Below are 16,691 nucleotides of genomic sequence, written 5' to 3' on the forward strand. Positions count from 1 at the left end.
ATTTTTTCACATGGCAGCCAAGGTATAGCATAAATGCCTGAATTCTGTAGAAGTTATCCAATTTATGTTAATGTTTTTTTTTCTTTTTTTTCTCCCTGAACAGATGGGGCCATAAACTCTGGAGAACTGTGGTTTGTTAATTTCTATTCGCCCCGCTGCTCCCATTGCCATGATCTTGCTCCTACAGTAAGCGGTGCTCTATATAACTGATTGTGATGTTTTGATCTGTTTTTCTGTTGTTTAATGAATGAGTTTTCACCCTTGTCAATTCTTAGCAGTGTTTTTTTTTTTTTTCTGCCTAGTGGAGAGAGTTTGCCAAAGAGATGGATGGTCTTATTCGCGTTGGAGCAGTAAATTGTGGAGATGACCGCATGCTCTGCAGAAGCCGAGGAATTAATAGTTATCCAAGCCTCTACATTTTTAAAGCTGGAATGGTAAAGTGTTTTTTGTTTTTTTTTTGTTTTTTTTCTAAACCTTTTGAGGGTTTTTTTTGCAAAAATAAAATAACCTTCTTTAGTTGATCTTTATACTGTACATGACAGTGATTTCAGCAAACTTTGTACCAGATTTTTACCTTTACCTGTTGTGAAAAAAGTTGTTTCACCAGGTCTTGTTCAGTCTTGAATATTACCACTTAAATAAAGCTTTAGTGTTTGCATCCCTTTGGAAGTAGGCAAGCCTTTAGGAGCATCTCACTAAAAATAAAACATTGCAAGGGATGCTTAAACGTGTCTTGTATCTTGGTGCAGACTTCAACAGAGATAAGTGAGCCAATCAAAGAAAGATGAAATTCCTTTTCTGGAAGCTTTCTGTATGTCATGGAAGGCCTCCATGTTGCCATATTGGAAAGAAGTGGCATTTGACAGTTTCAGAAAATTACAGCAGTTGCTGAATAACATTGACATTTTTAATAACGCTATATTACAAAGTAGCCTATATAGCAATTATATCTGTTATTTGTGTTTTATAAATGTTACTCGCATGTTTTTTTAAAAACAAAATTAGTTTCCTTAAAGTATAACTAAAAGCAATACTTTTTTTTTTTTTTTAGTTTTGGATAGTACAGAGATGGACTAAATCGCCTATTAGTAGGGATGCACCGATATTGAGTATTTTCATTAGTACTTGTGAAAATACTCCCGATACCTTAACTGATACTTTTTTGCAGTGCAATTTGTGTTAATATTCACAAATTACACCGCAAAGAGTAGTATACAATTTGAACAGGAATGCGACTCTTGTCTAAATCGCATACAGTTTCCCCACTGCTCCTGTATGAACCCAGGCTTGTCATAGGAGTGGTGCGAGAGACCTTCCTGCAGGTATCCCAAGCTGAATCTCAGTGTTAGGAGAAAGATGTGGGGATCAGAAATCCCCGCCTCTTTCTTTCCTCTCTTTGCAGCAACGACAGTTCGGGCTAGGTGGCATCTGATTGGTCAGCACTGTCCATGTGACGGTGCTGACCAGTCAGATGCCGTCTAGCCAGAACTGTCAGGATTTCAAATCCCCGCTGCTTTCTCTCCTCTCTTACCACTAAGACTCAGCATGGGATGCCTACAGGGAGGTTTTTCACACCGCTCCTGTGTGGACTTGGGCTATGACAAGCCTGAGTTCACACAGGAGTAGTGGGTAAACCGCATGCAATTTGTACAGGAGTCGCATTCTTGTTCAAATGGCATGCTATTCTTTGCAGTGCAATTTGTGTCCATTAACGCAAATCACACCGTAAAGTATCGGTAAGTGATATTGTTGAGTACATGACTAAAAGTATCGGTACTCGTACCAACATTAGGGAGAGTCACCATCTCTATTTATCCTTTTTGCCATTATCATTAAAAGTAAAAGAAAATCCCACATTTTGGGTTGTCCCCAGAAAAGTAATAGAGGGGAAATCTTCCACTGGGGACGCTAGTTCTGAAGACCTAGGAGGCCCTAAACTATTCTCCTAATTTGCAGGGATGATTTTCTGTCACTTCCTGTTTTTGCTATGGGACAGGAAGTAAAGGTAAATCTACCAAATGGGTCACAGATTGCAAAATAAACTGACAGGGGTTACAACCCCCCTTAATCCCCCTTTTTAAAAAAAAAAAAAAATTTTACTTTGCATTAGAGTGGAAAAAGTTAATGTATTTCAGGGTTTGCTGTCTGTGACCCTGCTGGGGAGATTTTCTCTTCTTTTCCTTATGACAGAAGTTGACAAGACTGAAAGAGAGAAAAAATATCTCCAGTGGGATACACATCAATAAAGCCTCATTTTTCGGTAGTGTTTGAAAGGTTTAAACTGCTGTCAGGTTTTTGTTTCTGTCTGTGACTTCATTGAGGAAATATCCTCATTTCTGTTAGATTAGTGGGATAGGAAGTTTATGATAATATCTACCTAAAACAAAGTACACATTGGTGAATGCTCCTTGCCTCTATTGAAAGCAAAATTTCAGAGTTGAAAATTGACTTCGCTGTGAAAAATAAGAGGTGATTTATTGGTGAGAACAAAAATCTGATTTTTTTTTTTTTTTTTTTTTTTTTGTGAGTGAGGTGTTTTGACTGGGGGACAAAAGTTGATTTTTACCTCTTTCTGTACAGTCCCTATAGGGTGTCATGTGTGTTTTTTTTTGTTTTTTATCTACAGGATCCAGTCAAGTACTTTGGTGATCGAGTAACAAATAATTTGATAAATTTTGCAATGAATTATGTGTCAAGTTCTGTAACAGAGTTATGGGCAGGTAAGAAAATAACACCAGATTGAGCAGTACATACCAAAGACAGATTGTAGGCGTTATTCATAAGCCCCAAAGTAGGCTTTCTCTGGACTGCTGACGCATACAAAGAGAGAAGTGACTGCACATCACTTTTCCAGTGTAGATAACAGAATTTAAAATCCTAAATAAAGTACAACAGTGTTCCCCTGGGGAAACTCCTCTTCTAACATGTTTTCATCCTCCAAACACAATTATACATTAAAGCTGAAGTTTGATGTGTTTATATTTGCTTCTTCAGTTCCCCCTCCCTCTTCATTAACATGTTGTGAAATTTTAAATAAAACTTTACTGTTTTCATTACATACCTTATTATTGACCCAGTTATGTCATCATTGTTCTCTATACATTGCTATGCAATGTAGGCAGATCATGGCTGGTGGGATGGGGGAAGGGGGAGATGGGGCCAGTGACAGGGTTCTGTACATAGTTTCCTAAAAACATCACCGCACCCTTTCTCAGTACTTCTCTCAAGAGCTCAATAGAAAAATGTATGTTGGGTGGGATTTTATAGACTCCAAATTAGACACGCAGATTATTAAAATCCTATTTTAATTTTTATACAAAAACTAAAAGAAACCAATAAAATCGATTAAATACAGCGTAAATATAATAGAAAAATGAAGGCCACCACAAAATGAATGTCTTAATTGATGTAAGCTGATATCCTGTTCATGCACAATAAATCCCGTCGTGTTTCAACTCTTGAAGCGTTTTCCTCAGGGGGTAAAGAACATGTTGGACTCTAAAATACAAATACATATCAATAATGAAATCCAATAAAATTATATAAATATACTTTCTCTCAGGAGCTCTCAGCCCTGATGCAAGTAGTGGGCTGGTTCTTGGCAGGAGTTACGCAAATACTGAAATACCTTGATGGATGGCTGTCAGTCTAGAGGAGTGGGCATTCCATGGCAGGCTGTATTTGAATGCAGACTGCCCTAGGTAATACCCACAAGTGATGGTGAGCCTCCATGTGTGAAAGAACTGAAATCCAATTAATGAATAAGCCAAGAACGGTGAGGCTGGGTAGGAAACGGGGCAATTGATCTTGGACCTCCTCCAGCCAGGAAATTAGATGGATTCTGTCTGATTTGCAGCTTCTAATGCATACTGCGAGATATGCTTCAATTATGTAAAACGCATTAAATTGGTTTTAAAGGAATGTATATATGAATTTAAGAGGTGGTTTTCATATGTGTCTGGAGTTCAGCTTTAACCACTTGCCTACAGGGCACTTTTACCCCCTTCCTGCCCAGGCCAATTTTCAGCATTCAGAGCTGTCACACTTTGAATTACAATTGCGTGGTCATGCAACACTGTACCCATATGAAATTATAATTTTTTTCACACAAATAGAGCTTTCTTTTGGTGGTATGTACTCGCCGCTAGGTGTTTTATTTTTTGCGCTCTAAACAAAAAAGAGCAAAAAATTAAAAAAAAAAAAAAAAGTTTTTTCTTTGTTTCTATTATAGAATTTTGCAAACAGATAATTTTTCTCCTTCACTGATGTGCGTTGATGAGGCAGCACTGCTAGGCAGCGGCGGCACTGATATGCAACAATGATGGGGACAGGTGGGTGGCACTGATGGGCACTTGTGATCGGCACTGATGGGTGGCACTGATCATCAGTGCCGATCCATCCTATTACAATAGTCGGTTATCGGCAGTACTTTCCTCATGCTGTGACAGTGTGAGGAAAGTGCAGTCGATAATCGGCAACTGCATTTACTGGTGATCTGCTGTGTCGCTGGACACAGCTGATCACGTGGTAAAAGGCCTCTGTCCATAGGACACAGCGATCAGAGATCGCCGGGGGGGCGCGAGAGAGCACGTTCTGGGAAGACATCATATGACTCCCTCCCAGGACTGGACAATCGTGCTGTAGCAGTCATTCGGCTATAGCGTGGTTGCCAAGTGGTTAACGTGTAACTTATTATTTTCCAATGTGATATTATACTATATGTGAAATGTAGTTTGCCAAACTTGTATAACCTGTCTTGTTCCCCTTTCCTAGTACAGCTTTCTAAAGTTTATATAATGCCTTAAAGGGAAATATTTGAACTGTGGAATGATGTAGCCGTTCCAGTCTTTCATAATCAACCATACACATGTCCCCATGACAATGTACACAATTTTAATATATCCATTTTGTCACAAGTAACAAAGAAAAAAAACACAATGAATATTGAATCCTTTTTACATCAGTTTACATCAGTTTGTGAATATACTGTATATGGTCCTAACTGTATCTTCGATTCATTTTATATCAGTATACCTCTGTTCTTCACTTCCTTATTTTTTTTTAACCTTGGAGAAAATATTTATTAGTGGATAAATGTATAAATGTTGTTGTGTTTCTTGCTTGGAAAATGGATGTAGATGGAATTGAAATACACTGACTAAATTTTGTTTTATGTCTGGAAGAATCCTAAAGGACTTACATTTTTTCTGTTTCTTTCTGGGGATGAACGATGACTTAGATGTAAGCAGACATTTGTTTGTTTACATCTATAGACATGCATTGTGGTTCAGTCTGGGTTCGTCTGGAAAAACTGACAGATGTTCAGACTGAATGAATGTTTGTGTGAACTGGTTCTATCGAAAGCTTACTTGGGTCCAATGAACAAAAAAACATCCAGGAGGCTGGGACTTTGATGTAAGTTTGTACAAAGTAGTGAGCGGACAAAAACAATTTGAGAGCTCACTGGCTCAGGTAAAGCTGCTTGTACCCTCCTGTGGGTACCCCAACAGATTACCAGAAGAAAAACATGCACTTAATGGAAGGGGTGCCAGACCAAAGGATAAGAGTCCAAATTAATGCATCAGTTCATGCTAAAAAAACCCAATGCATTTTGGGGGTCAGAAAAATCTTGATTACTCAGATATTGCTGGCCAGTAACTCTTGATCCAGCAATTGGCCTCTCTGCACAGATTCAGAGGAAAGCTCTATTTTGAGTCCATTCAAGGTTCTTATCCTAACCAAAGCCCTGATGAAGGGGGAGATTTTCTAACCCCTGAAATGTGGTGGCTGCTTTCTAGTATGAACAAATAAATTATTTTGGACTCTTGTATCCTTTGGTCTGGAGCGCCTTCCATTAGTGCTTGTTTTTTTTCTAGTTCAGACTGGTGGCAGCCCTTCCTGCTCCTCTGAAAAACAATCTGCAGTGGATTGCTTTTCAGAGTGCTATTAGGAGGCAATATTTTGCCTCCTTACCACTTATTTTAACCCTCAAAAGCCCTCACTACAACCTTGTGTATTGGTGTGGTTGCGGTGCAGCCTATTTACTTGAACACAAGGTATAATTTTTGCCATCCACATGTAAAACGTAAGGGGGGTGGTAAGACTGAGGCTCAATTGTTTTTGCCAATCGCCTGTGTGAAAAAGCCCAGAGACTTGAATTAAAATCTACAGTTGTGACCAAAATTATTCAACCCCCAATGCTGTAAAGGGGTTTAGGGACTATAGTGTACATTTGGAATTGTATTCAGAATCAAATCCTACAAGGACGTTGTAACTACCCAAATGCAACTAAAATGACATCAATTGTTTATGTAATACAGTAGTAAATGGTTCTTATGTGGTTTCTTCATTGCCACAATTATTCAACCCCTTAAAGACTACCACTCTGAAGAACAGAGGTTCATACAGGTGCTTTCCATCAGGTATTGAAAACACCTGTGGATGTCACCGAGCAGCAATCAAGCATAATAAGCACCAATTAGGCAGCTTTAAAATGACTGTGATACTCAGCTCCTTCTAGACATTTACTGGTGTGGTTACAAACATGGTGAAGGCAAGAGAATGGTCCAGGAAGACAAGAGAAGAGGTGATTTCTCTTCACAGGAAGGGCAATGGCTATAAGAAGATTGCAAAGATGTTAAACATACCAAGAGACACCTTAGGAAGCATCATTCGCAAATTCAAGGCAAAGGGCACTGTTGAAACGCTACCTGGTCGTGGCAGAAAGAAGATGCTGACTTCGACTGCTGTGCGCTACCTGAAGCGTAGAGTGGAGAGAAGTCCCCGTGTGACTGCTGAGGAACTGAGAAAAGATTTGTCAGATGTGGGTACAGAAGTTTCAGCCCAGACAATAAGACGCACACTGCGTAATGAAGGCCTCCGTGCCAGAACTCCCAGGCGTACCCCCTTGCTGTCTCCAAAGAATAAGAAGAGTATGCCAAAAGCCATGTGGACAAACCACAAAAGTTGTGGGATAGTGTTCTGTGGACTGATGAAACAAAATTAGAACTGTTTGGGCCCATGGATCAACGCTATGTTTGGAGGAGGAAGAACAAGGCCTTTGATGAAAAGAACACCTTGCCTACTGTGAAGCATGGTGGAGGGTCAATCATGCTTTGGGGCTGTTTTGCTTCTGCAGGTACAGGGAAGCTTCAGCGTGTGCAAGGTACCATGAATTCTCTTCAGTACCAGGAGATATTGGATGGAAACGTGATGCAGTCCGTCACACACCTGAGGCTTGGGAGACGTTGGACCTTTCAACAGGACAATGATCCCAAGCATACCTCCAAGTCCACTAGAGCATGGTTGCAGAGGAAAGGCTGGAACATTTTGGAGTGGCCATCGCAGTCACCAGACTTAAATCCGATTGAGAACCTCTGGTGGGACTTAAAGAAAGCAGTTGCAGTGCGCAAGCCTAAGAATGTGACTGAACTGGAGGCCTTTGCCCATGAAGAATGGGCGAAGATACCCGTAGATCGCTGCAAGACACTTGTGTCAAGCTATGCTTCACGTTTAAAAGCTGTTATAACTGTAAAAGGATGCTGTACTAAGTACTAAGATTGAATGTCACTTGGGGGTTGAATAAAACTGATAATGCTGTGAGCACAGAAAAGACATTTGTGGTTATTTCATTATAACTGTTATGTTATATTTGTCTGACCTACAAGTGCCTCTTTAATGTAAATGTAAGCAAGATGACTGAATGATCAAAAGCAATGTCAAACTGGCCAAAACACTCAATTTCAGTGGGGGTTGAATAATTTTGGTCACAACTGTATCTCATCATTTGTGCATTTAATTTACATTCAATGAACATTTTCTTTATTTCATTAGGAAATTTCAGAAGCTCGGTTGAAAGCTCGTTTGCCTCAGGTGTTGGTTGGCTCATTACATTCTGTACTGACAGCGGAGGTAATCTTATCTGTAGCAATAGGCTTGAGTTTCTAAACCTGTAACATATGATATCATTGCACTTTGTTTGCCTTGCTCAGGATCAGTGGCTTTCATGATAACACTACAGTTCCACTGAAAGTATTTAATTTGCCGATTACAGTTTTCGCAGTTAATGCTGATTAACAAAAGCGTATAACATATAATTGCTGCCACAGTTTATACTACATTTAAAAACTCAAGTTGCCTGGCTTTTATGCTAATCCAGTAGCTTCAATACTTTAAGTTGCTAACCTGAACAAGTATGCAGAGCAGGAGTTTGGTCTTCAGCGTGACTTCACTTCTGCTCCTTTTTCTCTCGCTACATGTTTTCTAAAAGCTTAACTTCACAAAAACCTTTATACAGTTGAAATATATACATGTGAACCTTGCATAGGGACTATGGGATGTGTAGTACGCATAGAGCAGTGCATATGATGGCAGCCAACCTAAGCTGCTTGTTCCAGACAAACAAAAGTGGGAAAGGGAGGAGGGGGAGAGATTTGAGAGCTGGCTCAGGACGTTACAAGGAGGCAGAAAAACACAGTAAAACTATTTTCTGGTAAAAGATAACAGGGCCATAAAATAGTGGATGTGTAGATTATATTTTAAGAACTAGAAAAGCTACAATTTCTGGGGAAATTGTGTGAAGTGTTCTTGCCTCCGCCAGTAGTCTACAACTGGAGCGGGCGGAGTAACTGGGTGGAGTGGCTTGAGTAACTGTTGTGTGGTTGGAGTGGCTGGAGTAACTGTGAAAAGGTTGGAGTGGGCAGAGTAACTTTATGGAGTGGGTAGAGTAACTGTGTGGAGTGTTTGGAGTGAGTAAAGATAGTAAACATTACACTAACCAATTGATTGATCAAATTTAAAAAGTGCACATGGCAAGATTGATAGTGTGAGAAATGCATTTCAACTTTTAATTATTTATATAGCACATCAAACTGTTGTAGTTTAAAAATTTAAAATCCTAGAGCTTCATATTGTGAGAATCACAAGACCCAGACCTACATTTTGATGCATAGTATGTCTCTGAATTATTAAAAATGAAGGCACAGTCACAGTTTAGAAATTGCCCTTCAAATTTGAGGTGGCTAGAGTGGAGTTTCAATGAATGTCAATGGGCGGTGTGAGTTGCAAACAAATGGTCATATTGTGAAAACTATCAGGACTATAGCTTACCCATGGACATTGTTAGTGGCAGCAGGGATAGCTGAACGTTTTGATAAAAGATTTGTGTAGGTGGGCTTGAAAATGAGGGAGTGGTGGCAGTTTAGAAATCATGTCCTGATTTTTCTGCTCACACTCTAGCTTTTGTCAGCTCCCACTCTAGTTTTGAACATGCCGCCATTCATTCCTATGGGACCAGTTTCACCACAAAACGCCGATATTTCGTGAACCATTCGGCGAAACGTTCCACAAAGTAATAGCACACCAATCGGGAACAATCCACACGTTTCAGTATATTAATATGTAGTGTAAAAACTGGGAGGAGTTAGGGTGGTAAATTTGGCTATAATAAGAATATATATGTGAGATAACAGTAAGTGGTCTTGCCATGCAAGAACACTTAATAAGGATGTAGTCTGTCACTTTAAGGCTACTGGACATTGACCATCTGTGTGCTATTGTGTAAATCCATTTATTTATTACAGGTACTTGTATAGCGCCGTTAATTTATGCAGCACTTTACAAACATATATTGTACATTTACATCAGTCCCTAACCCTTATGGGGCGTGCAATCTAAGGTCTTTAGACTGGATCTTTAGACAGGATCCAATTAACCTACTATCATGGCTTTGGAGTGTAGGAAGAAACCATTTTTGTATAAATGAGATAAAACCTACCCTGGTAATATATAGATGGAACAGTCTCAATGCTGGTGCTAAGGATGGTGTTTCTTCCTTTTAGTTTTCTCTTAGCTGTTTTCTTTACATCAGCGTCTATAGAATAGAGCTAGTCACAATTTCCTCAGCCTAGGTCTTCCATGGTAACATATCTGACATGAAAAGTGAAACCTGCCAGTAAAAGAGCAACAAGAGTATACTATCTTCAAACAATTATATTGTAATATCGATCGACAGGAAAGCGTTTTCTCCCTTTATCACAATTGGTCCGCTAAATAGAATAGTATGCGCCCCATGGGCTCTCAGCGCAAGGGTAATGTGGACCTTGTTCACATCATACCGCTACATTATACTCAATATATACCAGCATGCATGAGTGACCGTTGTTACTCGAACAAGAGCTGAAATCCAGACCTTAGTTGGCATCTGTGCGATAAGCATGGGAAAATCCTCCAGTGGGGTCACCTATCCCTATGAGAACTCTTTAGGATGGAAACTCTGTTCACAATGGAAAAATGTTCTTATTTCCTGTTGTGTCTCCTTGAAGGGAAGTGAAGAAAATATCCCAGGATTTTGTATCCAAAACTAAAATAAAAATGTTGGCCTTTCATCCTCTACAAGTGGCAGTAAACGGCACTCTTGGTAAATGTTAGCATCTCCTATTTGTCATTATAACTCATTTTACTTGGCATATACCCTTGTGGGAAAACAGTCAAGTGTTTGAAATCCAAAAAAGGCCTAAAAAATGAGGATAAAGTAGAAAAATTGTAATTTCAGCATGCAGAAACTAAATGGAAATTGAAAGGGGGTAGAGCCGCCATTTATTTTTTTTTGTAATTTCTGGGACTTGCGTACATTCTATTTTTTATAACTGTAATGCAACTGTTGTTTTTACTGCCCTTTTATTATTTCAGATTGCCTATCTTCACAAACACGTCTTAGACTTGCAGGAATGCTTGTGAGTATTTCCTTTTAGTGCAATTTTATGCTGTATGATGCCTAAATCTATCCTTATTGTTGAATTGCGTTTAACAAACCTTAAGCTGTGGCCATACTTGGCTCCTTTTTTTTCTTCATTAAGACGGTGAGCTGAATGAAAAAAAAAGAAAAATGGAACCAATTCACAGTAGATGCAACAATCCTCCTCGCTGTGTCGGGGTATCCTGACATCAGAATAGTCATCTGGACTCCACTGTCAGAATACACTGATCAATGCTGCAGCCTGTTGGCTGCAGCCCTGATCAAACTAAAACTTTTCAACAAACCATTTTGATCAGTAGATTGACTTCTCTCATACAGGACTGGCCATAGATCAAAAAAAGAAAAAAGGGCCACATTTCAATCCATCTATGGCTGGCTTTACATTTATTTACTTAATGGTTTAGTGTTTTTGTCCATCATATGATTTTATGTAAGGTGACATCTTGTTAATTGACAGTCATGTTTCTTTCCTTGATTTAGGATGGGCTGGTCAGCGTGGGATGGATGGATTGTTCTGTTCAAGCTGATCTCTGTGAAAATTTAGAAATTTTGTCTAGCACTACAGCTTATTTCCCTCCTGGAGTCACTCTAACAAGCAAAAATAAAGATGCTTTGGTAATGTTTTATTTTGTGCTATTTCTACTGTGTGCTATTAATGAGGTGTGTTTACTATAATATACTTTTGATAGATGGTAATCTGTGGAATTGTGAAGATATAACATACTGTATATAAATATAAAGAGTGCAGCAGATAAGGGGTTAAGTGTTGAGGATATGAAGGCTACATGTTAAGGGCTTGATTTTGAGGTAAGGATAAGTGTTGATCTTGCCAGAAATGCAATGCCTTTGTTCTGGTCTTCCTTCTGTAAACTACAAATCCCTCCCCCATGTCATTGAGAACAAGAGGAAGACATGTTTTGAAGTCTATCCAGCCTGCATAACTACCATGTCTTTGTCTATAGATACAGTTGAAGAGTAAGAGTAGCAACCCAGGGACAGGAAGTGTTATTCTCATGATTATCGGGTGAAAATAAAAGGAAAAAAGCCTGTAAAAAAAGAAAAATAATTCTGCCATCTCCTGTAAGGACTGGGAAGATGCTATATATTGCTTTTGGTTTTTTTAGTTTAGATATGCCTTAGTAGTTTTTAAGTGATGGGTGCAGGAGTGAGCTTTAGTGTATGGATTGTTTTGCTTTTTTTTGTTTTTGTGTCTGCATTATAGTGGGGTATTTTTTATTTGTTCTTGCAGCCAGGACTCCTGGGATTTTGGCATCAAGAACCAATGGGGTTGATTTACTAATGACACATATACTGTGCACTGCAAATGCGCTTGCTCCAGAGCTTAGTAAATGAGGTAAAGGGATTTTTTTTTTGGTACACTTTGCATAGCGAACACATGATCACCGGGTCCCAGTGAACTTCACCGGGAACTTCATTCGGCTATGTCCACTGGACACAGCAGTCGTGGGGGGGGGGCTGCACGCCTGCTTGTTAGTACAGCCAGAGGTTTTACATAAATTAATAAAAGCTGACCATTGTAAGCACCCCTGTCCAATGTTTAAATGGTCTCAACACACGAACTGCCATTTCTGACAGCTTTGTGTGTTAGACGTTTAAAAAAAAAAAAAAAAAACAGACTTACTGGCCGGATCAACAGGCGTAAATAAAAAAAAAAGGCTACTTTCACATTGATCTATCAATAACGCATATGTGTTTTTAACCACATTTTTTACAGGACACGTGACTCAAATGCACCGCGGGTGTTTTTTGGGGAGTTTTCCATTGATTTCAATGGGGAGCTTTATTGTTGGTGCGTTTTTTTTTTTTTTTTGGTGGGTTTTTTTTTTTTTTTTGTTTGTTTTTTTAACCACACCAAGCCTGCACTAAAAATGCAGCAAGCAGAATTTCAAAAAAAATGCACCTGACTTGCAACAGACCAATGTTTAGAGTTCCATAGGAATACATGGTCACATGTTGTCTTCTGCTTTTTTTAAATACAGTTTACATCAGTTTTTCATCCGTTTTACTTCTGTATTTCATCAGTTTACATCTGTTTTATTACATCCTTTACCAATGTAAAAACAGACCGTATGTCTGTTTTTACATCCGTTTTTCTTCTGTTCAAAAAAAACAGATGCGGACATTAACGGATGTAAATAGATGATCATTTGTTTACATCTGCTAGTCCATAGAAATACATGGGTGTACATTTTTCATCCGTAAACGAACAGATGAAAAATGGACATACGGAACGCCCATGTGAAAGGGGCCTGAAGCAGCTACCACAGGCTAACGATTGGTAAACTGCAAACTTAAATTTTTTTGGGGGGTTTAGTACTGTGTAAGGGCTCGTTCACACTTGACTTTATTTCTAACTCTTGCCAAATGCCCCTATAGTATTAGACAGGCATTTGTGAAGCGTTTTTAACACTCTATGCGCAGTTTGCGGCGGTTGGTAGGCTTTTGCCAAGCTTTAAAACCGCACCACAAACGCCTATAATGAAGTTTAAATGGTGTTAACGCTCCAACGCCTCGCAACGGCACCACAAACGCCTATAATGAAGTTTAAATGGTGTTAACGCTCCGCAATGCCTCGCAACCGCACCGCAAACGGCGGCCAGGCATTTGCGGAGCAACACCATAGACTTGAATGAGAGGCTTCAACTCCTCCTGACTAGACCAGAGGCGTCCGTTTTGCCGCGACTCTAACGCTTCCGTGTGAACAGCACTGTGTGCTGCCATGTGCAGAATTTTCAGAGGCCTTTGAGAAGCGTTAAAAACGTTTGCCAAACACCTGTCTGACGCTTGCTGACAGAGCTAGTGTGAACGTAGCCTTAATTATGTGATAAAAACATTTTCACAAAGGAATAAGCAACATCAAAATAGTGAACTCTTTTTGATTGTAAAACTAAAGTAGAACTATGGGAAAACTCTTGTTAATTTTAGATGGAGTAAGGGAGGGATATAATCCCTGTCTTTTTTTTTTTTTTTTTGCTAGCTATATACCATTAGGCCTCATGTACACCTTGAACTCCCGTAGACATTTAACTCTCCTTGGTACCATGTTTAGCGCTTGCACATTTATTCATTTGATTGGCCAGAGTATTTTCTATTAAAATGCATAAACTCCTAAGTGCGTTTTCCCACGTTTTAGCCTTTTTTGGCCAAAACGTCTCTCTCCTGACTGCAATTCTTCTGTGTTCAGGAGAGGAATGTTTAACTGCCCTTAAACTCTGCTGCTCCTAAACTCTGGTAAAAGCCTTTGTGTACATGGACACACAGACTTTTTTATTGAGTTGGGTTCAGGGGCTTTGGCCAAAAGCTGCTAAACTCACATTTAGGAGCAGCAGTGTACATGGGCCTTAGGGAGATTTACCTTTACTTCCTGTACCATAGCCAAAACAGGAAGGAAGAGGAAATCCCTGCAAATAATCCCTTGGGGTCACCAGAACCAGTGTCCCCATTTGAAAATTTCCCCTCTATTATTTTTCTGAGGATAACCAAAAACTTTTCTTGTACTTTCAATGATAATGGTAAGCAGGACAAATATAGAGAGGGTGAATCTCTCTAATGCAGGGAACAGATAGCAAAAAAACCTAATAGGTGTCTAAACTATCTCCACTTTATCCAAAACTAAAAAAAAATGTTTTGGCTTTATTTATACTTTTTAAGACCTTTTTCAAATTTTTTTTTTTTGCTTAGTTTTTTAGTTCATTAGATGCAAGAGAAATCTACGAAGAGGTGATAGAACACGTTCCTGACCTTGAAATGCTTTCTCAAGATTCTTTCAAGGTAAACAAAGGCTCCATGGGCGCTCACTGGGAAAGCCAAGTGTGATAAAGCTGGCTTTAGAAAACCATATGCTTCACTAATCACCACCAGAGTTTTGTGGCGTCAAAAAGTATCCTCTGAGCTGCTTAGAAATTGATATTATAGTGGTAGTAAAGTCCCCTTTGTGATTTTTACCTACAGGTAAGCTTATAATAAAGCTTATCTGTAGATAAAAAGAATATTTCCTAAATGTGCACCATTTAGGAGGTATTTGCTTTTTTGGCAGCTGGCGCATGCGCTCTGAAGGAAAGGCACTAGAAATTCTGAAGGACCCTCTGCACACTGGTATATACCCTTTCAAGCAGACTTTGCAAAAAATAGGTATATTTAGTTCACACATATTGCAATACATGTTTAAGCTGGCCAACTGTGTCAAAGTAATCCCTCTATGGCCAGTCCTACTCTGCTCTGCCTATGCAAATGCTACTGTGGACACAATGCCAACATAGGGGAAAAGACACAATGGGGAGAGCTACCAGGTTCAGGTCTAGCTACTGACCCAACAATACAACAAACAAGATGCAGTTGGCCAGCTTAAGCATGTATTGCAATATGTGTGAACTAAATATCCCTATTTATTGCAAAGTCTGCTTGAAAGGGTATATACCAGTGTGCAGAGGACCCTTCAGAATTTCTAGTGTTAATATGTGGTTACACCCCTTTAGCACCTGATGGATAAATGCATGCACTAGATGTTGGGATTTGAGCACAGGTATATCTTGTCTGAAGGAAAGGCATACGCGTGCTGTTCCTTCAGAGCACTGTGCCGTTGCCCACGATTTCTGTGGGATGCATAGTTGCACTTTATGAAATTGCCTTGCAGGGGATTTTTTTTTTCTTTTTTAAAGCTGCGGCTTACTACCACTTTAAGTACTGTTTGGAGCTAAAGAGGGAAGATCATTGATTTGTAGAGGGGATAAGTGCATGGGTTTTCCATATTATTATGCTTGTTGAAAACCTCTTTTTAAAGTGAACCTGCACTTTGTCATTTAGGGTTCTGTTTATAGCCACCCCCCCTTTACTGCTAATTATTTACCATTTGTATGCTCCTCTGCCAGTCCACCACAAATTGAATAACCAGTCTGTGTAGCTGTCTTTTTTTTTTTATTGTCTAGGTATTTACCTAATTGTTATAGGAGCTTACAGTTATCCCTTTTTACTTAAGGACAGGTTAACCTATCACCGCTGGCTTGTGTTATTTAGCTATGGAATAGATGAACAATTCTACCAGCCTGAATTTAAGAAGCTGCCTGTTTTACTGCATGGTGATGATATTCAGGTAAATAATACACAAGAGGGTGTATATTTAGCCCCTTGTCTATCAAGGTATGTTTATGATCACTGTGGTTCTCCAATGGATTAAAACAAGCTGCAACAGCAGCCATGCGCTTGGTATTAAGTTTTACAGCCAATGATTGGCCCTTTTACATGGCTTTGAAGATGACACTCCCCTGGTGCCTTTCCTGGTTTCTCCAGTTCTTTTGGTAAACTATAGTAAACTACTCCTACAGGGAGAGCAGAAGGAGCTTTGTGATGAACAAAAATAAATGTTCAAAAATAATTAAAAAAAAAAATTTAAAAGTGCCCTATCATGTATGAAAACTTAAATTGTGCCTCACAGTGAACATTGGAGTAAACAATAGCACATAAGCAGATAACATCTAAAGGCTATAAGCTGAATTTTGGGTACCATAGATTTATGTGATTTCACGGATGTACAAAATTTTATAGCGTAACACGTTTGTGGTCTTTGTACTTGACACAATCACATCTTTTTATGTTTTACCACAAATTTGGTATTTTGTATTGCCACTAAAATTAATTTTAATGTATTTTTTTATTATAAAAAAAGGTGTTTTTGTGCAAATATAGTGCATTATAAAACATGGCAGGTGCCACCATTTTATTCTAAAGGGCCTCTGTTTGAAAAAAAAAAATCTAATTCTTTGGAATTTAAAGTAACTTCTAGCAAAAATGCAGCTTTTTAAGATGAGTGAAATTTTTTTTAAAATGACCCAGGTAGAAAAGAGGTTAATGTCTACTAGTTGTGTGCTGTTAGATTTTCTCCTTTTTTATTTTTTTTGGTCATGATTGTGGATTTAAT

The 16,691-nt window shown here is 39.0% G+C and overlaps 1 protein-coding gene across 1 annotated transcript in view; it reads left to right on the forward strand.

Annotated features, from left to right (window-relative positions):
- The window catches only part of DNAJC10 (DnaJ heat shock protein family (Hsp40) member C10), a 59,864-nt gene that overhangs the window by 16,882 nt on the left and 26,291 nt on the right, over nt 1–16,691 (forward strand). Inside the window, exons 5-12 of the mRNA XM_089680841.1 lie at nt 104–186; nt 303–434; nt 2,627–2,720; nt 7,834–7,911; nt 10,690–10,733; nt 11,237–11,371; nt 14,459–14,548; nt 15,753–15,866. Coding sequence (XP_089536967.1) covers nt 104–186; nt 303–434; nt 2,627–2,720; nt 7,834–7,911; nt 10,690–10,733; nt 11,237–11,371; nt 14,459–14,548; nt 15,753–15,866 — 770 coding nt within the window. The remainder of the gene's footprint in view (nt 1–103; nt 187–302; nt 435–2,626; nt 2,721–7,833; nt 7,912–10,689; nt 10,734–11,236; nt 11,372–14,458; nt 14,549–15,752; nt 15,867–16,691) is intronic.

The sequence above is a fragment of the Staurois parvus genome, unplaced genomic scaffold (assembly GCF_062004578.1).
Source record: "Staurois parvus isolate SC_StPar_1 unplaced genomic scaffold, SC_StPar_1.0 ptg000251l, whole genome shotgun sequence".
Classification (NCBI taxonomy): Eukaryota; Metazoa; Chordata; class Amphibia; order Anura; family Ranidae; genus Staurois; species Staurois parvus.